The sequence below is a fragment of the Coturnix japonica genome, chromosome 24 (assembly GCF_054131305.1).
Source record: "Coturnix japonica strain WE chromosome 24, WE-NBRP24, whole genome shotgun sequence".
Lineage (NCBI taxonomy): Eukaryota > Metazoa > Chordata > Aves > Galliformes > Phasianidae > Coturnix > Coturnix japonica.
Genome location: NC_140686.1, coordinates 2,408,167 through 2,435,622, shown reverse-complemented (window position 1 = coordinate 2,435,622; position 27,456 = coordinate 2,408,167). Strand labels below are relative to the sequence as shown.

The window sequence follows — 27,456 nt, the reverse complement described above, 5'->3', positions numbered from 1 at the left end:
TACCCCAAAGGTGATTTGCACATTTAAGGCTATTCCGCAAATGAATCAATCATTAAACATATGCGAAAAACAATGAAACTGTCATAATAACATACCGAAGAGATGCAGCTGCAGTGACTACAAACCTGAAAGCACACAACAGCAATCTGCCTAATCTGTGACATTCATCTGCCAAACCTCATTTGGTCTCAAACCTCTGGGGTTCACCCCTGCAGGAAACAGGGTAGCCGTAACTCCCGCTCCTCCTTGGCCGATTCAGTTAACTTTCTAAGAGCACCAAGGGTGCCAAGGGTGGGTAGCAGCTTCTGTGCCTCTTCGTCCCCTGCAAAAGCTCACAGAACTCCATGTTGGCTTTCTCTAATGCTGACCAACTCACACAGTGAGAAGCTCCGTCAGCCAGACCTCTCCGCATTATCCACATAATAAGCAGATTGAGGTCCTCATCACACACTCTGTGTCATTTCTTGTCAGCATGTCCTGTCGCATCCCTGGCTCTCCAGCAGGACTGTAATGCTGGGGTGAGCAACACTGGGCACTGTCAGTGTGTTTTTCTTGCAAGCATCTTCCAGGGAAATACGTGCAGGCGTTCCCCACTCTTGGCTGTATCTCTGCAGTGCTGGGTCCTGTGTGAGCAGAGTTCTCTGCCCCAGAAGCCAAGTCACTGCTGTGCAGAGCTCAGCCTCGGGGTGAATGTGCTCCTGAGTTTGTCCCAGTGCAAGGACAACCTTCTCTTTGCCCTTTAGGAGCACCTCTGGTGCTGATGGGTGCTCTGCTCTCAGCAACCACCCAAATAATGTTGTTTCCATCAAATACTGCAGCCACACGGGGTTGGTGTTCACCACGTCGTACAGCAAAGTTTGGGACATCCGGGACTCAGCGCGCTGCATCCGCACCCTGATGTATGTAGTGGAAAGAGTGGCTGTGGGGGACTGTGGGCAGCTCTGTCTTTGCAGAAGATGGTGTGAGGAACTCCTGGGGTCCCACAGGCTGGAAACAGAGCCCAGCTGTTTTAGGATCAGTTCCTACAGCTGTAGGAAACAGGGAGGCTTAGGGAGATCTTGGAATGGAATCTGTGGGGACCCTCTGCAGCAAAGGCTCAAAGGAAAGGATCTGGAAGAGCTTTTCAGCACATCCTGGGGGTGGCCAAGAGCACCAGCCAGAAGGGATGGGGATTCTCTTTTTTGCTTCAACTAATATGCCACAGGAAGACGACCACATTAACCCAGCTGTATTTGTTGTTGTTGTTTATCTACAGCGTAAAGCATTTCCCTTGGAAAGTCTCTGCTGCCACTCATCGTACAACAGACTTAAAGCACAGCACTTGGCACCTAGCAGTGCTGTGAAGGGTTGGAAAGGCAGCGCATCATTGTGCTGAGGGCCAAGAGACGGTTCAGACAACAGAAGCATTTGTCCACATTTCTGACATGAAGGCTGTCGCCTCCCAATCTGGCGACAAATCAAGGCTGCTGTGTGAAAGTACCGTGCCTCCGCACACGGGAACGGACGGGACTCACACACAGTGTGTAACACCGAATGTACCAGCTTAATGCCACGCCACAAACCTACCCAATGCCCAACAGGGGGGACCAGTCAATGCTGCTCATCAGCCATCAACCCCGGATGCTGGAGAAGGCAGACCATGTTGTGGTGCTGGAGCATGACACCATGGCTGAGATGGGGACACCCACCGAACTGAGGACCCGCGGTGGACCCTACAGCCGGCTGCTGCAGCACTGAGGACCACAGGGCAGCTGGAGTGGGATGCGATGGGACATGGGGAGCTGTGGCTGTCTCCGCTCCCCGCTGCAGGATGGGAAGAGTGGGATGCTCTGGGATTTGTATGGAATAAAGTGGAGATGTTTTGTAGAGGAGCAGGTTGGGATGTGGGGTGTGGGCAGCTCAGCCTCAGTGCATGGTTGGTTATGGAAGCTGGGTGTCTGCCCTCAGAATGTGGCTGTGGCAGCACTGTGGGTTATGGGGGGGAAGCACAGCTCAGCCCAATACTGGATGAACTTTCCAGTCACGTCTTCATGCCAAAGCGTTGCAGACAGCACAGGGAGTGCAAAGGGGAGGAGGAGAGCAGCAGTGTGAAATGGAGCAATGGGCAAAGAGTGTGGGGTGGGGGGAGGAGGGATGAGGAGAGGTCCCCTCATCCACCCCAACCCTGAGCACGGCACAGAGCAGAATGCAGGCAGGCTGAGCACAGAACAGCCCAACACTTTATTTCACAAGAAGCAGCACAGGAAAAGCATAACAGCATAGGAAGCAGAGGGAGATGTGAGAGGTAGAGGGGATGGGGCTGTGTTCATCACCGACCCCAAATGCTTGTGTGGCCAGTTGGCCCCTTGCAGGCTGAAGCACAGCACTCAGACGGTTTGGTTACTTCCTGTGTGAAGAAGAAGAGATGGTGTCCCATAGGGCCACGTTCACATCCCAACCCTCAGCTCCCTGCAGAGTCCCAGCCCAGCCCTGGTGCAGCACCACAAGGAGCACAAGGAGCACAGGGAACCCTTCCAACCCCCAGCCCCACACCGCAGCTGTGCTCGAGTTGCTGGTTCCACCTTCCTGGCCTGTAAGGTAAGAAGAGCCATTGTCTCAGCCCAGTTTGTAGGAGGGAGGCAAGGTTCTTTGATATACGTATACCTGGTGCGGGATTAAGAAACAACGGTTCAAACATTTGTCCGACCAGTTTATTACAAGACTTTATCAGGGAGATGGGGAAGGGGAGGACAGACGCTATTATGGTGTAGGGTGATGGGGAAGGGAATGCAGTAAAAATATGAAATAGAAGCAAGGAGTCTCTGTAGGAAGCAAGAGGGAGATATTCACCACCATGGATCCATCGAGGTTTGTAGTTCAGTCATTGGTCTTCAGTCGTGGTGGGTCGTCAGGCGTTGTTCTGTTAATGGTGACCACGATGACAATTTCCAATGGTAGCACCAACTTATTTATATGTCCAAAGTGGTCAAGTCAGCTCTCTTTGGAGTGACAGCTCGAATCCAAAGTAGTTGAGTCAGCACTCCTTGGAATGGAAGCTTCTGGCTCTGGGATCTTAGCAGAAATTCCTTTGTTCCCATCTTCTGAGCCTTGCCAGCAGATAAGAGGGAGCAGGGATACCCATCCACATCCTGTTTTTCACAGGGCACGATGGCTTCATTACCCAGTTTTCCCACACCAAGCTGGAGCTATTTAGTCCCGGGCCAGATCTTCCACTCATAAACATTCCTGAGCACTCTTCTGGAGGCAAACAGCTCTGAAGGAAGGTGCTTTCAAATATTCAAATACCCAAAAAGTGATATTGATTGTCACACGGTAGCACCCATTACTTGCCACTTCAATAAATCATTGAGAGTCTTCTCACAAGAAACACCTCAGGAAGCAAGCTTGGAGCCAGAAAACAAGGAAGGACTCTCACAGCCATGAGCCCCAGCCCTGTTCATGCTGTGGGGCATGGAGCAGCTTTGAGCACCAGGAAGGGGAACCCTGGGAGAAATCGGGGACCTCAATGCTGCCCTGGCACTGGGCAGAGGTGGGGGACAGCGCTGCCCTCATCACTCACTGGGTGCCGTGTTGTAGCCTTTCTCCTTCTTCCCTGCAGACAGAGAGATGCATCAGCACAGGTTCACATCACAGCCAGGCTGAGGGCTCCTGAGGGAGCCTCAAATCCCCCCACAGCCCCCACTGTCCTCCTACACCCCTCCACTTTTACCTGCATGGCGTCTGTAGATGATGAATCCATGGCCAGCCATGATGGCAATGGCCACAATGGCGACAACCACCCCCACCACGTTGGGCACCAGGCTGGACTGTGACCGCTCTGGGGGAAGGCAGAGCTGTCAGCAGGGGAAGGGGCAGCCCAGAGCCCCCCAGCCCCACATCCCCTCACTCACCCTATGAGTAGAGGCTGGGTTGGGGCAGGCTGGCGTGCTCCACGCAGCACTGGTACTTGTCCCCGTCCCCAGGCACCGTGTCGATGGTGACCAAGGTGTGGTAGGTGCTGTAGCTGTTGGGCACGATGCCCCCCGAGTGGGTGTCCTGGCCCAGCACCATGCTGTCCTTCATCCAACTGACGGCGATAGGCTGTGGGTAGAAGCCGTGAGCGTGGCAGGACAAGGTCAGGATCCCGTCGGCCTTCTTCCCCCACACTCACACTTCGGGTTGCTCTGAAGGTGGGCGGCAGTGAGGGCCGGGCTGAGCTCCCCACGCTGAGCCCCCGCCCCACCTGCAGTCTCACACCGCAGGCCCCTCCTCACCTGTCCTCCCCAGCTCTGCCTTCCCGTTCTCTACATGTCTTTGCAGCCACTGCACACAGGTTTGCTCCAGGTAATGTTTCCGTCTCTCAGCATAACCAGGTTCCTCCCACGCTCTCTTGGTAGGAACTGCCTCTGGAACCGCTGCAGTAAACATCATCGTGTCTTTGTCGAAGGCAATGAAGTCTCTCCCATCATAGCCATACTGATGATAGCCCCGGGTGGTGCCGTCCTCGAGGATGTCACAGCCCAACATCCGCTGCCATGTGTGAGACCCTGAAACACAGCCAGGCAGGGGTTGATGGGCCCCTCCAGCTCCAGGGGACCCACTGTACTGGGGATGGGGTTGGGGTCCCCCAGGGTCGAGCTCGGTGGGGCTGTGACGGGCAGCCCCGGGACGGTGCCGCCGGGCAGGACCAGCCCTGGGGGGTGCGGGCGGCAATGCACCATGGAGCCCCATCCCACAGCATGGAGCCGCGGTGCCAGCTGTGCTCACCGCCGCTCTGCTTGTGGCGCCGTGCCGCATTGACCAGGCTCACGCGGCTATTCTGCTCATTGCTCAGTGCTCTCTGGGTGTTCCTGTCCCAGTACTCGGGATCCACAGCTCCAGGTGCCTTCATCCACTCGGTGCAGGGCACGTAGCTCTGACCAGAGCTGTTGTAGTGCACGAAGATTTCGCCATCCACGTACCCCACTTCAAAGAACCAGGGCTGCTCGGGGCCGGAATCCGTCATCCCTATTTCCAAGTACCGCATGGAGTGGAGCTCTGCGGGGTCGGAGCGCGGCGACCCCCCCTTTTTTATTAATTAGCAAGCTACTGCCTATAGAATAACAACACTACTTATATTAATAACATAACCATTATAACTCAATCAAGGCCTCGATTGACAATACTCTAGATGTGAAAAAAGAGACAAGTCAAACACAGCATAACAACATTACTGTTAAACCTACTAAAAAGAACAAACGCGTTTGCTCTGCAACCTAAGTTTCTGCAACCTGGAAATAAATCCATGAGGGTCCCATTGTGTTCACATGTAACTAGTTAGGAAAAGTCTTCAACTTTCATATACTCTGATATATTGATTTTTAATGGCCACTAACTATTGTGCAACAAATGCTTTTAGGATGCTCATAACCATGCCTTTGAGCTAATAATTGATAATTGAACTTTATGAAGTTGCATGTCAGATAGAACCAGTTTTAGAGGACAAATGTGCTGGAGTATCACTAGGGGCATTATTACTTATTGACCCTTGAGAAACAGCAAACCGTGTTGGTGGTGGTTGCGACAGGCGGTGCCAGCAGGGCCTTCCCTGCTTCAAAGTGCACCTTTCCTCTCTCACCCATCACAGATTCTCTCCTGCATTCAGGGTCCGAAGGATTTCTTCCAGTTGTACACCATATCCGCATGGCCAGTGCGTGATACAGAGCCCAAGTGGAACAGCTGCCTGGAAAACAGAATAAACTATCAAATTTAGTTCTATTAGTATGCACTTTTGTCTCAAGTGATGCATGGTCATATTTTTAAAATCCCAATTAGTTGGGTGTAAGAGACGTATCCATTCTACGATACAGGGTCATCCCTTTGCCTGGGATTCCTTTCCAGGTTTTGTCTTTGCAAATTAAGAAAAGCTAATTAATAGGCTAATAACATCATGAGTGAGCAGTACTAACATACTAAAAGAGCTATTCCCATAGATTACAGCACTGATTACATCAAATCCTTTCTTTAACACACATTTGATCTATGGATAATGCCTAAAATTCTAATTCTTGAGACTGCATTGGTAACACTGAAAATCACACACTATGTCAAACCATTACTAATATTATTTATAACACCGCAAGTTACAAAGCAATTCCACTAGGAAAGAAACACACAAACACAGTTACTATAAAGGCTGGATGCTATTTTCTGCCTTGAGATGAGACCAACAACGTATTCTGGTGGTGTTAGTAACAACCGCACAAGATTAGAAGTGTCTAGTGTCATATGAGTATCCTCAGTGAAAATCCATTGAATGATTTGCTTAGAAGCTTCAGATCGTTTCCCATAGTCAGTCACAGTCTTACCAGCCTGCTGTAACAATTTCCAATGATGCACTTCCCACCGAGCAGCTCCCTGCTGATCGTCTATCAGCGGGCAAGCGAGCTGAAACACAGCTTGACACGGTCCCTCCAATATCATGTCTCTAATGACTCCAGACCAACGCAAAGGTGGAGGATTGCTACGTGTGGGGGGGAATCGCATAGACAGGGGCTGTAAAGACATCGGTGAAATGCTCGAAGAGACTGATGCCTCCTTCGTACGCAGTTCTAAGTCCTGCAGCTCCTCAGTTAATGTTTTATTATGTTCCTCCAACGCTTTCTCATTCCCACCATTATCCGAGTCGCTTTCACTCTCAGGAGCTTCTTGCTGCTCTGCACACCCCTCAGCCCCCCCCCACCGCACCTTCCTCACCAGCCAAAACCGGATCTGCCAGAGACGTTGAAGAGGTCGAGGACGGGGGATTATTCGGGGCTTCTGCGGCAGCCCTGACTTGTGAGGCTGATGAGCAAACAGAGTACGAACCTCCTGGTAACAGGGAGTCAAGCTCTGACCTTGACTGAGCACTAGGTCCGGATAGAGCTTGTACCACAGCAGCAGCAATCTGCCGCTCGGCTTGCATATTCTTCAGTGTATATATTTTGTATTCCTTATTTTTGGAGATAACAAAGTCCTACATATGGTCGACTATTTCTCGACATTCGGCTACAGTGAACATCAGTGCCACCTCCTGAAGGTGTCTATTCATATGAGCCCATTTTACCAGCTCGGATATGCATTTAGGAGATACCTGCTCCCCTGTCTTAGAGAGAATACATTCGAGCAGTTCCTCCACAGCTTCCCACAACATCGTGGATGGCAGAGAACGGGATGGTACCCCGATGAGAGGTGAGTGCCATCCCCCCCCCCCCCCCCAGTTCTTTATTGCCCCCACCTCATTATTTGTGGTTCCTATCCCTTTATTTTGTTCTCTCCCCCATATTTGTGCCCTCACTCTGTGTTTATTTTGCTCACCCCCCCTCCGCCCCCGCAATTTTTTCAAACCAGCTTCGTCTGCACCAGCAAGCACCTGCGGGACCCTGAAGCTGGTGGGGGACGTGGGGACCCCCCCTGAGAGGGGAGAGCGCGACAGCCGCTTGGACTGGGAGCAGGAGCCGGAGCCTGAGGAGCGGGGGAGGCGAGAGCAGGATGGGCAGAGGGGCAGGGGGCGTGGGCAAAGCTGTGGGTGAGTCAGTGATGTATGGGTGCATCTGTTGTGGGGTGGTGCTGAATGGGGTGGAAGCTGTGCTGACCTCACCCCCACACAGCTGTGCCTTTGTCACCTACAAGAAGATGGAATCAGATGACCAGGCTCTGGGGATCCCTGGGTGAGCTGGGGGGCACTGGGGGGGCACAGGGACGGTGTGGGGGTGCCAGCAGTGCTGAGTCCCTGCCCCCATCCTGTGCCCCAACAGCCGTAAAGAACAGTGCCAAGGGCTCACACCGCGACAAGCGGGCGCAGGTGGTGTACAATGAGGACCTCTTCGGGGGGCAATAAAGGTTTAGTGCACACAGCAATGGTGTGGCAGGGTGACAATGGGACAGCGGGAGAACGGGGATGGGGGAACTGTGGGACACGGGGAGCTGCAATGGGGGAGGCTGAGTGGTGACCAGCTGCACACACACCTGTAACTGAACTGCCAGCTTCACCTGGCTGTGGTGCTGAGCATGCTGGGCTGCCTGGCCCTGCTCTCAGCAGCACTGTGTCCTCCCTCCCAGCCCCCACAATTCCACTGATACAGTTATGTCTGTTAGAGAGATTCACACTGCATGGAATGTGCCACGGCCAATAGCAACTGAAGGCTTCAGAGCCAAATAAGTGTGAGGAGGCCGTGCTGGAGCTCATCTCTTCCATGGAGCTCATAACAGCAGCACAGCAGTAACCCTGGTGGCAGCAGCACCAGGATGTTGTTGGAGCAGCACTCCTGGCTCCCCTCCTGCTCCCTCCAAGAGCTGCAGGCAGACGTACAGCACTGCTGTCCTGTGCCAGGTTTATTTAAAAACACAGCTGAGAGCCGCCGGCACAAACAGAGGAGCCTGACTACGTTCATACAATATCTTAAATAGAAGGCAAATACAAAAGGAAAAGATAAAATATTTACAGTAACAGTGGCAGACACGACATGGGCACAGTCCCACCCAGAGTCAGCAGAAAACCACTCAATACCCTGCTGAAGCACAGAGTCACCACGGCGTCCTCCAGCAGGGCCAGGGCTGCACTGTGCCCACAGCAGGGCTGGGATGGCTGCACTCTGAACTGATACAAGCGAAGCGCACACGTGTTGGCTTCCAGAAATCATCAGCACAGCATCAAGCTCTGCCAGCAAACAGCACTGGAAATCCAGCAAAAGGGAAAGGAGGGAATAACACAGCAGTGGCGTGCAGCTCCCGCTTCTCACACTGCTGCTGCATCACTGCTGATAACTGGAAGGCAGGGAGCACCCCCCGCCTTGGTGGCACATTTGGTCCAAAACAAAAGAATAATTCTGCTCCCTCCCACCCCCACATTGTCATTAAGTTGCCTTAAAGGATTCAAGTCATAAACAAAAGCATACACCAAAAATACTCAAGAGCTGGCAGAACTCCAGGCTAGACATGGGGACTGCCCGAGAAATGGGAGCACCGAAGAAGCTTCCAGCTGCACCCAACGCTGAGCATGGCCAAGGGAGGAGGAAGGAAGGAGCTTGAGGTTGAAGCCTTCAGAGCGTCACTGAATCAGGAGATCAATTGCCAGGCACTGCAGCACACAGATGGACGTCCTTCTGGGCTGTCACAGAACTGCTTTGTCCTCTTGCTGCTGAAAGGAGCCAACCAGGATCAGGGAATGGATGCACAGGGCCTCAACTCTGACCAGCAGGAAAACTCAGGACAATGGAATGCAGTCTGCCAATCTTTTACCAGTTAAGCTGTGCTTTAAGACTCATTATTGTGAAGCCTCCTTTAGTAAAGTATCACCCTGGGGTATCCAACCAAAAAGAAAAGGTTTTTATTAAATTAAAGGATTTTTTTTTGTTGTTGTTGTTTTGTTGTTTTTTTGGTTTTTTGTTTGTTTGTGTTTTTTGTTTTTTTTTTTAACATACTATAATAACTACTACGCAGTTCAACAGTCAGTCATCTCAGAAAGTTCACGAAGGAAATCATCCTCATCCTTCTCCAGGTCCAAGTCAATTTCTGCTTCCATTTCCCCTCCTGAGATTTCCGAGATGAACTTTTCAGTGTCATCTTCTACAGCCTTGGTGAGCAGGCTGACCTCCGGCAGGGCTGGAGCAGCAGTCTGGGAAGAAGGAAGACAAAGTCAATGATTGCTCAGGAGATCCTTCCTCTGCAGCGCTTCTCCTTCAGCACTGCTGATCCTGAACCCAACACGGGGGCTAAGGGGCTCCTGAAGGATGTTAACAACCACGTGAAGGCTGCAGAGCACCTCAGGTCTTTTTAACAATGCAGCAGTAATGGACAAATTCCTTCACACTACAGAGGAATCACAGGGCTGCAGAGCATTGTGCACACACTGCCATTCATCCAGCATCCTGCACACAGTGACTACTTTGAAAGGAAACCTGCAGAACATTTCAGTTCTCCACACTTTCTGCAGCAGTTGTATTTCAGTATCAGCCTGACGAGGACAGCACTGACACTTCTTCCCCTCCTTACCAAAGCTGCTTTTTTAGCTGGAGGCTTCTTCAGTGCTCGTTTAAATCAGCACAGTGCTAGAGCTGTTACATACCACATTCTATTTGAGCAACAGAAAGTCATTCCTGTTCCCCTACACAACATCCACCCACAGTCTGATTTCATTGAACACGAAGCCATCGTGACCTTTTTGTATCCAGTGCTCCCACGTTAACCTCACAAGTTGTACCTGGTGCCAGCAGGGTTACTGCCTCACTGCCAGATACAATCAGATCAATTCTGAGTTTGAGGAGTGCAAAGCTGTCTGGGAAAGCCATTGAAAGTATCAGGATTGTGAAACATGGCTGCAGCTCTTCACCAAAGGCAGGAAGGTAGGAATGCACTCATGATGGTGGCACATGGTGAGCAGTGAGACATGAGAACATGTGAAGAAATTGTGTCACTGTGTCCATCTTCAGAAGGGACTCACCTCTGCGGGTGCAGAGACAGCTTTGGGAGCAGCCCTGCTCCATTCCACAGTCTTTTCCTCTTCTCTTCTAGGTGCTTTAAAACAAGGAAAAAGAAAATCACTTGGTCAACAGCAAGCATAGAAAGAAACCTGAGTGCCAGCGTTTCCTCCATGTGCTTATTTCCTCACATTCAATAACAAAGAACACGAGAGAGGCGACATCTCGCAGTCCATACAGTATCCAAGCTCTTCCCTCCTTCACATGCTGTCTCTTCACAAAGCCTCTCTCACCTGCCCAATGAATAACTCACCCCCCTGACCTTTCTGACAGAGGTTGGCCCCCATGTTAAAAACTCAATCCATGCTTTACAAACACATTTACATATTAAAACAAGCAACACGCCAAAGATGAAGATAACCTTGGTGTCAACACACAGAACATGCCACACCAAAAACATGGCAGAAAGAAAGTACAGGAGAAACTGAATTACAAAACCTCACAGCGAATGAATTCTCCAGAATGAAGCAGGCAGACACCACGGATTCAATGGAAAAACACATGGATGGACATCCTGGCACTTCCTGCCTTTGCATTTGGTAAGAAACAGCCCAGGCAATTCTAAGCAAACTCCATTTGCTTGACAGGGGAAGCACTTCAGCAGAGCAGACAGTGAAACACCTCGTTACCTGCTGGCTTTGCGATCTGCTGCATCCGCAGGGCTTTCTCCTGCTTGATTTCTTCTAAGCTTTTAATATGCATTTCTTCCAATCGCTTGATTTTACGCGGTGGCTCTTCCAGTTTCACGTTACCAGGCTCAGGTGGAGGGAAAATTCTCTTCTTCTTGCGCTTATCCTTAGATCTCTTCTCAGTAAGAACCTCTTCTCCTTTTTGCTTCTCTTCTTCCAGTCGTCTCTTCTTCCAGATCTCCCCTGCTGGCTTGGCACCCTTCTCTGTCATCATCAAGAAAGGAGAAGCATAAGGATTACAAGAAATTACAACGAGAGCTCAAGTTTCCAGATTTGTCATAATATTACAGAATATACGTGTTCCCAACAACAACGCTCCTGAGAAAGAATAAGCAGAAAGCCTAGAGAATCTGTGCAGCAAACACCGATGACCATTTACCTCTCCTTGGTGCTCTGTCAACCTCGATCTTCTTCCCCAGCCTTTCTATGAGGCTGCGCTTCAATGGAAGTCCACTGACATCAGCTACAGAGAGAAAACAACAACATTCCTAAGATAATTCCTTTGGAGAAAGATTTTTACAAGTCAACCACAAACTTTGGTTTCTCCAAGTGTATGTTCTCAAATTCACCTTTCAGCTGCTACACTTGTGTGCCACTTGGAGTCATCACAGACCCACGACACACTTTCCTCCCTCCTGCTTCAGCAGTGCCCTCCCATTTACGTGGAGGCAGCCAAACAGCAGCTCACAAGCAGCCCTTACCTACAGAGGATTTCCGTTTTCCAGGTTTATCAGCAGTATTCGGTTGACTCACAGGCACCTCCCCTAAAACAAAGAAAAACAAAGTGCTTATTTGACAGAAACCAACAGAATTACTGTCTTGTGAGCCCATTTCCCACCCAAAACAAATACAACCAAAAGACACCACTTTGACAGCCCTGACACAAAATAATATTGCAACTGTAATGCACTCAGGGTAAGTCCCAATTGTAATTTCTCCATTCCACTTAGGAGCCACCAAATGGAAGCAAAGGTACTCATCATTACCCTGCTTTGCAGGCAGCATCACAGTGCTGACCAGTGTCCGCACATTCTCCTTCTTAGGCACACGAACAATCTGAGATTTGAGCCGATGAGCAGGAGCTCCTGAAGGTCCTTCTGATCCAAGTGTTTTTATTCCAGCATTCAAACTGTCATCTGGGAACACAGAGCAGTAAATGAGACCGAGGGACAGAGGCACACGCTGAGGACCACAGCTCTGCAAACTGCCTCCTGCTCAGAAGCATGCAGAACAAACCCTGTCAGCTCTCCCCACAGCTAAGAGCACCATGGACCTGATGTCTGTCTGCTGCCCTCCTTTCATCCTTCTGGATATTAAAAGTAGGCTTTATCCCTTACTTTATCCCATCCATATGACATTAGATTCCTCTATCAGCAAATGTGGCTTTCACCACTGGTTGAAAAGATGCACATACAGGCACTTAAACTCCATGCTGTGGCCTCGTCTTGCTCTAATGATGTAAACAAAGGAGTTTACCTTCCTAATCTGAAAGGCACATGAAGTTACAAGGTAGGAACAAGATCATGGAAATAGCTGATTCCATTCAGCAACCCTATGTTCTGTTGTGTTTGTACAATGAATTGCTTTGGAGTTAATTGGCAAGTGCTTCTGATTAATCCTGGAATACCTTGTTTTCTATCAGCATCAGATTTTGTAGTGGAAATTATCTGCAATCCAAGATGGTTTTCTTCAGCTGGTTGCTGGACAGGTGTTTTTGTTTCTTCTCCCTCCTTAGAAAGCTGGTCTGTACAAGCAAAGAAAAAATCAGTCTTTTCAGTTATGCGGTAGGAATTCAATCAGATTATCCACTGCACAAAGATGGCAGGCAAGGCTGAAAACCCACACAGATAAATGCTGAGTCTCCACTTGCCCATCCAAATGGCTTCTCTGTGAACAAAGAAATCCCCCCCTACACAACATTCATCTCCCTGACACCCAGTAAAAGCTTAAATGCAGGAGAACAACCTGCAAGGCAAAGGCCACAGGAGCAGAGAGAAGCTGAGCATGCAAGATAAAACTGAGGTATCAGAAGCACACAAAGTTCAGCTCTGAACCTATCTATCAGCTCACAAGTGAACGTTACCTGGCGTTCTTTATGACACTATACCCACCTGTGAGTAATAGAGTTAATCTTTCGTACCTAAAAAAGACAAACTCACTTTGGCTTGGTGGAAAGAAAACCCCATTGAGATAACGTCCCTTGGTGTGATGGAAGGCACAGTTGGATTTCTGGCAGCCTGCTGGCTGGTTCTCCCAGTAGCAGGAAATCATGCTGCGTTTTTTCTGAAGACAGAAAGGAAGAAGAGCTGATGGTAACGTGGACCTAAGATCTGCAAAGGGAGACTGAGCTCCAGATGGTGCCAGTGAGCAGACTGCCACAAAGCAGCACTCAAACACCACTCTGAAGCGTGCGCAGGCTGGGAGCACCAGGCTCACTGAGCTTTCCTAGCATTCTGTGGGTGAGGACACCAGTTTAGAAGGGGTTAAACTAACACACCTTGCAGAATGCTTGTCTGATTGATGTGGTTCTTTAGTATCTGTTGATAGAACACTGTTGGTATCAACTACAAGAATATTCTGCTATGATATACCAATGCCATTGAGCTCTCTTCCCTCTGCTTCCTCCCCTATTCTTAACCGTAGGAACCATCATCATTTCAGAGCAAATGAACCTAATCTGCAAAAGCACATTCAGCCCACCTAAAGAAATGAGAAGTGGGTTTGGTGATAAACTCTGAGGAGCCAACACTCACAGTGATCTCCATGTGCCTGAACCTGCAGACATTCCTGAAGCAGCGGCCCTCCTTCCACAGCGTGCAGATGGTTTCATTGCCCAAAGCGGCTTCACAGTGCCTGAAGGGACAGTTGTCTCCCTGTAACCCAATGGAAACCAAGAGAGGAAAATGAAATAGTACAGCCTGAGAACTGGCCATGCTTTGAGCTCATTTTTAGCGAGTTGCTCTATTGTACAATGCAATTAGTTATGAAGTTTGCTGAAGACCAGTAATACTTCTACTTATTCTACCCATTCCTCTTAACTTCAGAACTGAAAGAAAGAAAAAATGAAGGAAAAAACCCAAGCAGACCTTTTTACAAGTGGAATAGAAGTAGAAATAGCAATCATTTCCTTTAATCGACATGCTGGACGAGCGCACAGAAGCAGTTCTGGTCTCGGGGATCTCTGTGCAGCTCTTCCTGTGCTGCTCAAAGAGCTGGCTCGTGCTTCCTTGGACTGAAAGTCTTCTACTGTCTTGATCAGTGAAATCTTCTTTTGAAAAGGAACCCTAAGCAAAACACCAAAAAGCAGAAAAGAATGAGGAATGCCCACCCGTCTTCCCAGCTTTGTTCTCTTCATTCAATCAGTCTCTCAGGAGCAGTTGTTTCAAAACATTGCCCTCCTCAACACTGGTCAAACTCTAGTAACATCACCCTGACTCAGCACGGAGTCCCTGGGCTGCACGGCTGCAAGCCCTCCAATGGAGCCCCTCCTTCAACACCACGAGTGACAGCAGTGAGTAACCCCAACACATTTGTCTGACCGCTGCAGGTCTTCAAGCTCAACCACCTGGACAACCTCAGCAAATACAGTGATCTTCAAAGCTTTGCAGTTCACTTCTCCTGTAGGCCGAACCAACACTGAATCCGTGAATTAATTAATTATAACAGGTTAGGAAGAATTTTCCTCCTCACTTTGCCTATGTCAAATTCTGTAAGTTGGAATTTCTGGTCTTCAAGGATTCTTCACCTTTGAAGAATCCACAAAAACCATCCTCCGTCTTTATTACCTGTACAGCAAAAGCATGCCAGTGCGTATCAATACACAAATCCACACACATGTGCCTGTATACTGTAACTCAGCACTGCATGGAGCTGCAGCACGATCTGCTCAGCCACAACAAGGGTTTGGGTTGGTTCATTTTTTTTTTTCTCTTCTGATGTAAAAATCAAATATTTTGATATTTTAGATTTGTTTTGTTGTTGTATTTTTTAAGGTACCAAATGCAGTAAAACCTGCAACCAGGCCAGACAGAAGATCAAATTCAAGTGATTCAGAACTCTTTCATTAATGTGCTGCACATTTCTGAGCTAAGAATTTCCGATAGTCAATAAAAGTTGGAACCTTTTACTCACACAGACACTAGTGAATTTTCGAGGAATTTTTTTTTTTTTTTTTTTCTTTTTTTCCCAGGGAATTTCCCCAAATCTAAACTAAAGAGAGGAGAAGTCGGGTTCTCAAGTTAGTTGCTGGATTGACTGCATGACAAAGGGAACAAAAACAGCACTTAAGGACAAAGTTCCCTTCCCTCCTCCAATACTGATAGAAATGCTGCCTTTTACCTTTAGTACCTTCACATCAGATTCCTCTCTGGCAGATTCCTATGCTTCTAACAACCTCGGTGCTGCCCCGCACAGACGCCGGGCACCAACTGTCACTGGACTCCGCACCCTGGAACACGCACACAGCTCAGCACTTCTGTTTCCTCACAATTGGAAGGGTTCTGGAATCGGGAGCATGAAGCGGACTAGAAATACCTCACATCCCTCTGCTCCTTACGAGCCCTTCCATTTTAAAACAAGATAAGCCCAGACACATCTGTTAGCACAGCAGCCCAAATGCTAACCAGAACACACAGTGTGTAACGCTGAAAGTACCAGTTTAATGCCGCGCCACAAACCCTATATAGTGGTACAGGTGACCACCCCTATCAGATACCCATGACCTCCATGACTCCACTGCTGGTGCATGCAGGCACCACCTGCCCAATACCCAACATCTCCCCCCTCTTTATTATCTGCAGCCCCTGTAAAGGTTCCCCTGCATACTCCCTGTTACCCCAAAGGTGATTTGCACATTTAAGGCTATTCCGCAAATGAATCAATCATTAAACATATGCGAAAAACAATGAAACTGTCATAATAACATACCAAAGAGATGCAGCTGCAGTGACTACAAACCTGAAAGCACACAACAGCAATCTGCCTAAAAATTGTGAAATGCTGTATGGCAACATTTTGTCAACTTGTAGAGAACAGTGCATTCAAGTTCAAGATAACAGCACAGTACACAATGGAGTTACAACTTCTCCAAGTTCAATGTAACACTATTGTACAGAATCTTCGTGGCAATCCAGTTCTGTCCAGTGTGCATTATAATGTCACACTCCATAACCAAATAAGAAGACAAAAACATATTGGCTGTGCAGAATCGTTCTGAATGTCCACCACTGGGGGACTATCCAGGAACAAGGTCTCCCCCTCTCACGAACTATCAGTCCGGCATGAAGGCTGGATTCCCAGTTCGGACCTTCAGGCACATTGGGAGCAACGCTGTCTCATGTGCCGTTACCAGCAGCCGCTGCCCAGTGCTGACGTCAAATCACTGGCTGCACTGGAGACATTAACCAAGGAGTTGTTGACCAAAACTGGTGCTGAGATGTTCGGATCCTCACGGTGCACAGGATGGCTCGTCATTTGGTGCCGGCTTAACCCAACGTGCCGGCAGCCAGCAGGGCCCACTTGGGGTCCCGACACAGACGTGTTTCCTGCCCTTGACAAGGAGTGGCATAGGGTCTGGGAGCCATGGCCCTCCGTCGGGTCTGATCAGGACCTGACCTATTGGTGTCCATTCGGTCAGCTGATGGTCTCCCATCCGATTCTCTTACGCAGGAGGAGAGCGTGTGGGCACAGCTCAGGCCCCTCCAGCCCTCCCCCCTCTTTAAGCGCACAAAGACGCCCCTTCAAGGTCTGATGTGCACACTCCATAATAGCCTGGCAGGTGCTGCTGCCGGGAATGCTTAATGCCCCAAGCTGTGCACCAGCGTCCAAAACATGCATTTCTATATGCTGGATCATTGTCAGTCTTTAACTCATGAGGTGCACCCATGACAGCGATGGCATTTTATGTAATGCATGGCGGTCTGTCCAGATTGTGCCACAGCCCAGAGAAAACCACTGCATGTGTCAGTTGTGACATGCAAGTGACGGAAACACCCAAACTCTGGGAAGTCTGTGACATTCATCTGCCAAACCTCATTTGGTCTCAAACCTCTGGGGTTCACCCCTGCAGGAAACAGGTTAGCTGTAACTCCCGCTCCTCCTTGGCCGATTCAGTTAACTTTCTAAGAGCACCAAGGGTGGGTAGCAGCTTCTGTGCCTCTTCGTCCCCTGCAAAAGCTCACAGAACTCCATGCTGGCTTTCTCTAATGCTGACCAACTCACACAGTGAGAAGCTCCGTCAGCCAGACCTCTCTGCATTATCCACATAATAAGCAGATTGAGGTCCTCATCACACACTCTGTGTCATTTCTTGTCAGCATGTCCTGTCCCATCCCTGGCTCTCCAGCAGGACTGTAATGCTGGGGTGAGCAACACTGGGCACTGTCAGTGTGTTTTTCTTGCAAGCATCTTCCAGGGAAATATGTGCAGGCGTTCCCCACTCTTGGCTGTATCTCTGCAGTGCTGGGTCCTGTGTGAGCAGAGCTCTCTGCCCCAGAAGCCAAGTCACTGCTGTGCAGAGCTCAGCCTCGGGGTGAATGTGCTCCTGAGTTTGTCCCAGTGCAAGGACAACCTTCTCTTTGCCCTTTAGGAGCACCTCTGGTGCTGATGGGTGCTCTGCTCTCAGCAACCACCCAAATAATGTTGTTTCCATCAAATACTGCAGCCACACGGGGTTGGTGTTCACCACGTCGTACATCAAAGTTTGGGACATCCGGGACTCAGCGCGCTGCATCCGCACCCTGATGTATGTAGTGGAAAGAGTGGCTGTGGGGGACTGTGGGCAGCTCTGTCTTTGCAGAAGATGGTGTGAGGAACTCCTGGGGTCCCACAGGCTGGAAACAGAGCCCAGCTGTTTTAGGATCAGTTCCTACAGCTGTAGGAAACAGGGAGGCTTAGGGAGATCTTGGAATGGAATCTGTGGGGACCCTCTGCAGCAAAGGCTCAAAGGAAAGGATCTGGAAGAGCTTTTCAGCACATCCTGGGGGTGGCCAAGAGCACCAGCCAGAAGGGATGGGGATTTTCTTTTTTGCTTCAACTAATATGCCACAGGAAGACGACCACATTAACCCAGCTGTATTTGTTGTTGTTGTTTATCTACAGCGTAAAGCATTTCCCTTGGAAAGTCTCTGCTGCCACTCATTGTACAACAGACTTAAAGCACAGCACTTGGCACCTAGCAGTGCTGTGAAGGGTTGGAAAGGCAGCGCATCATTGTGCTGAGGGCCAAGAGACAATTCAGACAACAGAAGCATTTGTCCACATTTCTGACATGAAGGCTGTCGCCTCCCAATCCGGCGACAAATCAAGGCTGCTGTGTGAAAGTACCGTGCCTCCGCACACGGGAACGGACGGGACTCACACACAGTGTGTAACACCGAATGTACCAGCTTAATGCCACGCCACAAACCTACCCAATGCCCAACAGGGGGGACCAGTCAATGCTGCTCATCAGCCATCAACCCCGGATGCTGGAGAAGGCAGACCATGTTCTGGTGCCAGAGCATTACACAATGGCTGAGATGGGGACACCCACCGAACTGAGGACCCGCTGTGGATCCTACAGCCCTACAGCCGGCTGCTGCAGCACTGAGGACCACAGTGCAGCTGGAGTGGGATGCGATGGGACATGGGGAGCTGTGGCTGTCTCCGCTCCCCGCTGCAGGATGGGAAGAGTGGGATGCTCAGGGATTTGTATGGAATAAAGCGTTGCAGACAGCACAGGGAGTGCAAAGGGGAGGAGGAGAGCAGCAGTGTGAAATGGAGCAATGGGCAAAGAGTGTGGGGTGGGGGGAGGAGGGATGAGGGGAGGTCCCCTCATCCACCCCAAAACCAAGCACGGCACAGAGCAGAATGCAGGCAGGCTGAGCACAGAACAGCCCAACACTTTATTTCACAAGAAGCAGCACAGGAAAAGCATAACAGCATAGGAAGCAGAGGGAGATGTGAGAGGTAGAGGGGATGGGGCTGTGTTCATCACCGACCCCAAATGCTCGTGTGGCCAGTTGGCCCCTTGCAGGCTGAAGCACAGCACTCAGACGGTTTGGTTACTTCCTGTGTGAAGAAGAAGAGATGGTGTCCCATAGGGCCACATTCACATCCCAACCCTCAGCTCCCTGCAGAGTCCCAGCCCAGCCCTGGTGCAGCACCACAAGGAGCACAAGGAGCACAGGGACCCCTTCCAACCCCCAGCCCCACACCGCAGCTGTGCTCGAGTTGCTGGTTCCACCTTCCTGGCCTGTAAGATAAGAAGAGCCATTGTCTCAGCCCAGTTTGTAGGAGGGAGGCAAGGTTCTTTGATATACGTATACCTGGTGTGGGATTAAGAAACAACGGTTCAAACATTGGTCCGACCAGTTTATTACAAGACTTTATCAGGGAGATGGGGAAGGGGAGGACGGACGCTATTATGGTGTAGGGTGATGGGGAAGGGAATGCAGTAAAAATATGAAATAGAAGCAAGGAGTCTCTGTAGGAAGCAAGAGGGAGATATTCACCACCATGGATCCATCGAGGTTTGTAGTTCAGTCATTGGTCTTCAGTCGTGGTGGGTCGTCAGGCGTTGTTCTGTTAATGGTGACCACGATGACAATTTCCAATGGTAGCACCAACTTATTTATATGTCCAAAGTGGGCAAGTCAGCTCTCTTTGGAGTGACAGCTCGAATCCAAAGTAGTTGAGTCAGCACTCCTTGGAATGGAAGCTTCTGGCTCTGGGATCTTAGCAGAAATTCCTTTGTTCCCATCTTCTGAGCCTTGCCAGCAGATAAGAGGGAGCAGGGATACCCATCCGCATCCTGTTTTTCACAGGGCACAATGGCTTCATTACCCAGTTTTCCCACACCAAGCTGGAGCTATTTAGTCCCGGGCCAGATCTTCCACTCATAAACAGTCCTGAGCACTCTTCTGGAGGCAAACAGCTCTGAAGGAAGGTGCTTTCAAATATTCAAATACCCAAAAAGTGATATTGATTGTCACACGGTAGCACCCATTACTTGCCACTTCAATAAATCATTGAGAGTCTTCTCACAAGAAACACCTCAGGAAGCAAGCTTGGAGCCAGAAAACAAGGAAGGACTCTCACAGCCATGAGCCCCAGCCCTGTTCATGCTGTGGGGCATGGAGCAGCTTTGAGCACCAGGAAGGGGAACCCTGGGAGAAATCGGGGACCTCAATGCTGCCCTGGCACTGGGCAGAGGTGGGGGACAGCGCTGCCCTCATCACTCACTGGGCGCCGTGTTGTAGCCTTTCTCCTTCTTCCCTGCAGACAGAGAGATGCATCAGCACAGGTTCACATCACAGCCAGGCTGAGGGCTCCTGAGGGAGCCTCAAATCCCCCCACAGCCCCCACTGTCCTCCTACCCCTCCACTTTTACCTGCATGGCGTCTGTAGATGATGAATCCAACGCCAGCCATGATGGCAATGGCCACAACGGCGACAACCACCCCCACCACGTTGGGCACCAGGCTGGACTGTGACCGCTCTGGGGGAAGGCAGAGCTGTCAGCAGGGGAAGGGGCAGCCCAGAGCCCCCCAGCCCCACATCCCCTCACTCACCCTATGAGTAGAGGCTGGGTTGGGGCAGGCTGGCGTGCTCCACGCAGCACTGGTACTTGTCCCCGTCCCCAGGCACCGTGTCGATGGTGACCAAGGTGTGGTAGGTGCTGTAGCTGTTGGGCACGATGCCCCCCGAGTGGGTGTCCTGGCCCAGCACCATGCTGTCCTTCATCCAACTGACGGCGATAGGCTGTGGGTAGAAGCCGTGAGCGTGGCAGGACAAGGTCAGGATCCCGTCGGCCTTCTTCCCCCACACTCACACTTCGGGTTGCTCTGAAGGTGGGCGGCAGTGAGGGCCGGGCTGAGCTCCCCACGCTGAGCCCCCGCCCCACCTGCAGTCTCACACCGCAGGCCCCCCCTCACCTGTCCTCCCCAGCTCTGCCTTCCCGTTCTCTACATGTCTCTGCAGCCACTGCACACAGGTTTGCTCCAGGTAATGTTTCCGTCTCTCAGCATAACCAGGTTCCTCCCACGCTCTCTTGGTAGGAACTGCCTCTGGAACCGCTGCAGTAAACATCATCGTGTCTTTGTCGAAGGCAATGAAGTCTCTCCCATCATAGCCATACTGATGATAGCCCCGGGTGGTGCCGTCCTCGAGGATGTCACAGCCCAACATCCGCTGCCATGTGTGAGACCCTGAAACACAGCCAGGCAGGGGTTGATGGGCCCCTCCAGCTCCAGGGGACCCACTGTACTGGGGATGGGGTTGGGGTCCCCCAGGGTCGAGCTCGGTGGGGCTGTGACAGGCAGCCCCGGGACGGTGCCGCCGGGCAGGACCAGCCCTGGGGGGTGCGGGCGGCAATGCACCATGGAGCCCCATCCCACAGCATGGAGCCGCGGTGCCAGCTGTGCTCACCGCCGCTCTGCTTGTGGCGCCGTGCCGCATTGACCAGGCTCACGCGGCTATTCTGCTCATTGCTCAGTGCTCTCTGGGTGTTCCTGTCCCAGTACTCGGGATCCACAGCTCCAGGTGCCTTCATCCACTCGGTGCAGGGCACGTAGCTCCGACCAGAGCTGTTGTAGTGCACGAAGATTTCGCCATCCACGTACCCCACTTCAAAGAACCAGGGCTGCTCGGGGCCGGAATCCGTCATCCCTATTTCCAAGTACCGCATGGAGTGGAGCTCTGCGGGGTCAGAGCGCGGCGACCCCCCCTTTTTTATTAATTAGCAAGCTACTGCCTATAGAATAACAACACTACTTATATTAATAACATAACCATTATAACTCAATCAAGGCCTCGATTGACAATCCTCTAGAAGTGAAAAAAGAGACAAGTCAAACACAGCATAACAACATTACTGTTAAACCTACTAAAAAGAACAAACTCGTTTGCTCTGCAACCTAAGTTTCTGCAACCTGGAAATAAATCCATGAGGGTCCCATTGTGTTCACATGTCACTAGTTAGGAAAAGTCTTCAACTTTCATATACTCTGATATATTGATTTTTAATGGCCACTAACTATTGTGCAACAAATGCTTTTAGGATGCTCATAACCATGCCTTTGAGCTAATAATTGATAATTGAACTTTATGAAGTTGCATGTCAGATAGAACCAGTTTTAGAGGACAAATGTGCTGGAGTATCACTAGGGGCATTATTACTTATTGACCCTTGAGAAACAGCAAACCGTGTTGGTGGTGGTTGCGACAGGCGGTGCCAGCAGGGCCTTCCCTGCTTCAAAGTGCACCTTTCCTCTCTCACCCATCACAGATTCTCTCCTGCATTCAGGGTCTGAAGGATTTCTTCCAGTTGTACACCATATCCGCATGGCCAGTGCGTGATACAGAGCCCAAGTGGAACAGCTGCCTGGAAAACAGAATAAACTATCAAATTTAGTTCTATTAGTATGCACTTTTGTCTCAAGTGATGCATGGTCATATTTTTAAAATCCCAATTAGTTGGGTGTAAGAGACGTATCCATTCTACGATACAGGGTCATCCCTTTGCCTGGGATTCCTTTCCAGGTTTTGTCTTTGCAAATTAAGAAAAGCTAATTAATAGGCTAATAACATCATGAGTGAGCAGTACTAACATACTAAAAGAGCTATTCCCATAGATTACAGCACTGATTACATCAAATCCTTTCTTTAACACACATTTGATCTATGGATAATGCCTAAAATTCTAATTCTTGAGACTGCATTGGTAACACTGAAAATCACACACTATGTCAAACCATTACTAATATTATTTATAACACCGCAAGTTACAAAGCAATTCCACTAGGAAAGAAACACACAACACAGTTACTATAAAGGCTGGATGCTATTTTCTGCCTTGAGATGAGACCAACAACGTATTCTGGTGGTGTTAGTAACAACCGCACAAGATTAGAAGTGTCTAGTGTCATATGAGTATCCTCAGTGAAAATCCATTGAATGATTTGCTTAGAAGCTTCAGATCGTATCCCATAGTCAGTCACAGTCTTACCAGCCTGCTGTAACAATTTCCAATGATGCACTTCCCACCGAGCAGCTCCCTGCTGATCGTCTATCAGCGGGCAAGCGAGCTGAAACACAGCTTGACACGGTCCCTCCAATATCATGTCTCTAATGACTCCAGACCAACGCAAAGGTGGAGGATCGCTACGTGTGGGGGGGAATCGCATAGACAGGGGCTGTAAAGACATCGGTGAAACGCTCGAAGAGACTGATGCCTCCTTCGTACGCAGTTCTAAGTCCTGCAGCTCCTCAGTTAATGTTTTATTATGTTCCTCCAACGCTTTCTCATTCCCACCATTATCCGAGTCGCTTTCACTCTCAGGAGCTTCTTGCTGCTCTGCACACCCCTCAGCCCCCCCCCACCGCACCTTCCTCACCAGCCAAAACCGGATCTGCCAGAGACGTTGAAGAGGTCGAGGACGGGGGATTATTCGGGGCTTCTGCGGCAGCCCTGACTTGTGAGGCTGATGAGCAAACAGAGTACGAACCTCCTGGTAACAGGGAGTCAAGCTCTGACCTTGACTGAGCACTAGGTCCGGATAGAGCTTGTACCACAGCAGCAGCAATCTGCCGCTCGGCTTGCATATTCTTCAGTGTATATATTTTGTATTCCTTATTTTTGGAGATAACAAAGTCCTACATATGGTCGACTATTTCTCGACATTCGGCTACAGTGAACATCAGTGCCACCTCCTGAAGGTGTCCATTCATATGAGCCCATTTTACCAGCTCCCGCTTCTCACACTGCTGCTGCATCACTGCTGATAACTGGAAGGCAGGGAGCACCCCCCGCCTTGGTGGCACATTTGGTCCAAAACAAAAGAATAATTCTGCTCCCTCCCACCCCCACATTGTCATTAAGTTGCCTTAAAGGATTCAAGTCATAAACAAAAGCATACACCAAAAATACTCAAGAGCTGGCAGAACTCCAGGCTAGACATGGGGACTGCCCGAGAAATGGGAGCACCGAAGAAGCTTCCAGCTGCACCCAACGCTGAGCATGGCCAAGGGAGGAGGAAGGAAGGAGCTTGAGGTTGAAGCCTTCAGAGCGTCACTGAATCAGGAGATCAATTGCCAGGCACTGCAGCACACAGATGGACGTCCTTCTGGGCTGTCACAGAACTGCTTTGTCCTCTTGCTGCTGAAAGGAGCCAACCAGGATCAGGGAATGGATGCACAGGGCCTCAACTCTGACCAGCAGGAAAACTCAGGACAATGGAATGCAGTCTGCCAATCTTATACCAGTTCAGCTGCGCTTTAAGACTCATTATTGTGAAGCCTCCTTTAGTAAAGTATCACCCTGGGGTATCCAACCAAAAAGAAAAGGTTTTTATTAAATTAAAGGTTTTTTTTTTGTTGTTGTTGTTTTGTTGTTTTTTTGGGTTTTTGTTTGTTTGTTTGTGTTTTTTGTTTTTTTTTTTTAACATACTATAATAACTACTACGCAGTTCAACAGTCAGTCATCTCAGAAAGTTCACGAAGGAAATCATCCTCATCCTTCTCCAGGTCCAAGTCAATTTCTGCTTCCATTTCCCCTCCTGAGATTTCCGAGATGAACTTTTCAGTGTCATCTTCTACAGCCTTGGTGAGCAGGCTGACCTCCGGCAGGGCTGGAGCAGCAGTCTGGGAAGAAGGAAGACAAAGTCAAAGAAAGGAAGACAAAGTCAAAGAAAGATAAAGATTGCTCAGGAGATCCTTCCTCTGCAGTGCTTCTCCTTCAGCACTGCTGATCCTGAACCCAACACAGGGGCTAAGGGGCTCCTGAAGGATGTTAACAACCACGTGAAGGCTGCAGAGCACCTCAGGTCTTTTTAACAATGCAGCATTAATGGACAAATTCCTTCACACCACAAAGGAATCACAGGGCTGCAGAGCATTGTGCGCACACTGCCATTCATCCAGCATCCTGCACAAAGCGACTGCTTTGAAAGGAAACCTGCAGAACATTTCAGTTCTCCACACTTTCTGCAGCAGTTGTATCTCAGTATCAGCCTGACGAGGACAGCACTGACACTTCTTCCCCTCCTTACCAAAGCTGCTTTTTTGGCTGGAGGCTCCTCTTCTTCAGTGCTCGTTTAAATCAGCACAGTGCTAGAGATGTTACATACCACATTCTATTTGAGCAACAGAAAGTCATTCCTGTTCCCCTACACAACATCCACCCACAGTCTGATTTCATTGAACACGAAGCCATCGTGACCTTTTTGTATCCAGTGCTCCCACGTTAACCTCACAAGTTGTACCTGGTGCCAGCAGGGTTACTGCCTCACTGCCAGATACAATCAGATCAATTCTGAGTTTGAGGAGTGCAAAGCTGTCTGGGAAAGCCATTGAAAGTATCAGGATTGTGAAACATGGCTGCAGCTCTTCACCAAAGGCAGGAAGGTAGGAATGCACTCATGATGGTGGCACATGGTGAGCAGTGAGACATGAGAACATGTGAAGAAATTGTGTCACTGTGTCCATCTTCAGAAGGGACTCACCTCTGCGGGTGCAGAGACAGCTTTGGGAGCAGCCCTGCTCCATTCCACAGTCTTTTCCTCTTCTCTTCTAGGTGCTTTAAAACAAGGAAAAAGAAAATCACTTGGTCAACAGCAAGCATAGAAAGAAACCTGAGTGCCAGCGTTTCCTCCATGTGCTTATTTCCTCACATTCAATAACAAAGAACACGAGAGAGGCGACATGTCGCAGTCCATACAGTATCCAAGCTCTTCCCTCCTTCACATGCTGTCTCTTCACAAAGCCTCTCTCACCTGCCCAATGAATAACTCACCCCCCTGACCTTTCTGACAGAGGTTGGCCCCCATGTTAAAAACTCAATCCATGCTTTACAAACACATTTACATATTAAAACAAGCAACACGCCAAAGATGAAGATAACCTTGGTGTCAACACACAGAACATGCCACACCAAAAACATGGCAGAAAGAAAGTACAGGAGAAACTGAATTACAAAACCTCACAGCGAATGAATTCTCCAGAATGAAGCAGGCAGACACCACGGATTCAATGGAAAAACACATGGATGGACATCCCTGCACTTCCTGCCTTTGCATTTGGTAAGAAACAGCCCAGGCAATTCTAAGCAAACTCCATTTGCTTGACAGGGGAAGCACTTCAGCAGAGCAGACAGTGAAACACCTCATTACCTTCTGGCTTTGCGATCTGCTGCATCCGCAGGGCTTTCTCCTGCTTGATTTCTTCCAAGCTTTTAATATGCATTTCTTCCAATCGCTTGATTTTACGCGGTGGCTCTTCCAGTTTCACGTTACCAGGCTCAGGTGGAGGGAAAATTCTCTTCTTCTTGCGCTTATCCTTAGATCTCTTCTCAGTAAGAACCTCTTCTCCTTTTTGCTTTTCTTCTTCCAGTCGTCTCTTCTTCCAGATCTCCCTTGCTGGCTTGGCACCCTTCTCTGTCATCATCAAGAAAGGAGAAGCATAAGGATTACAAGAAATTACAACGAGAGCTCAAGTTTCCAGATTTGTCATAATATTACAGAATATACGTGTTCCCAACAACAACGCTCCTGAGAAAGAATAAGCAGAAAGCCTAGAGAATCTGTGCAGCAAACACCGATGACCATTTACCTCTCCTTGGTGCTCTGTCAACCTCGATCTTCTTCCCCAGCCTTTCTATGAGGCTGCGCTTCAATGGAAGTCCACTGACATCAGCTACAGAGAGAAAACAACAACATTCCTAAGATAATTCCTTTGGAGAAAGATTTTTACAAGTCAACCACAAACTTTGGTTTCTCCAAGTGTATGTTCTCAAATTCACCTTTCAGCTGCTACACTTGTGTGCCACTTGGAGTCATCACAGACCCACGACACACTTTCCTCCCTCCTGCTTCAGCAGTGCCCTCCCATTTACGTGGAGGCAGCCAAACAGCAGCTCACAAGCAGCCCTTACCTACAGAGGATTTCCGTTTTCCAGGTTTATCAGCAGTATTCGGTTGACTCACAGGCACCTCCCCTAAAACAAAGAAAAACAAAGTGCTTATTTGACAGAAACCAACAGAATTACTGTCTTGTGAGCCCATTTCCCACCCAAAACAAATACAACCAAAAGACACCACTTTGACAGCCCTGACACAAAATAATATTGCAACTGTAATGCACTCAGGGTAAGTCCCAATTGTAATTTCTCCATTCCACTTAGGAGCCACCAAATGGAAGCAAAGGTACTCATCATTACCCTGCTTTGCAGGCAGCATCACAGTGCTGACCAGTGTCCGCACATTCTCCTTCTTAGGCACACGAACAATCTGAGATTTGAGCCGATGAGCAGGAGCTCC

The 27,456-nt window shown here is 49.5% G+C and overlaps 1 protein-coding gene and 2 pseudogenes across 1 annotated transcript; all 3 read right to left on the bottom strand.

Annotated features, from left to right (window-relative positions):
- Positions 1–150: 150 nt before the first annotated feature.
- On the bottom strand, positions 151–5,367 carry LOC146756988 (class I histocompatibility antigen, F10 alpha chain-like; annotated as a pseudogene).
- A 1,114-nt stretch (positions 5,368–6,481) lies between these two features.
- On the bottom strand, positions 6,482–19,504 carry LOC146756987 (zinc finger CCCH domain-containing protein 11A-like). Its single transcript, XM_085523291.1, has 5 exons — positions 19,471–19,504; positions 11,544–11,627; positions 11,105–11,368; positions 7,315–7,461; positions 6,482–6,513 (listed from the first exon to the last, which is right to left on the bottom strand). The coding sequence occupies exons 1-5, from the start codon at positions 19,502–19,504 to the stop codon at positions 6,482–6,484; spliced, it is 561 nt and encodes a 186-aa protein (XP_085379417.1).
- Positions 19,505–20,145: 641 nt separating this feature from the next.
- LOC107321563 (class I histocompatibility antigen, F10 alpha chain-like) lies at positions 20,146–26,335 on the bottom strand (annotated as a pseudogene).
- Positions 26,336–27,456: the final 1,121 nt, after the last annotated feature.

Bases quoted from the DNA above. Each gene is read 5' to 3' on its own strand.
- LOC146756987 (XM_085523291.1), bottom strand. From the start codon at position 19,504: ATGTTTGAACCGTTGTTTCTTAATCCCACACCAG. The intron at 11,628-19,470 runs GTATACGTATAT...TTCTCTCTGTAG, and splicing joins GTTTCTTAATCCCACACCAG to CTGATGTCAGTGGACTTCCA. The intron at 7,462-11,104 runs GTAACGAGGTGT...CCCGCTCCTCAG, and splicing joins GCAGATCGCAAAGCCAGCAG to GCTCCGGCTCCTGCTCCCAG.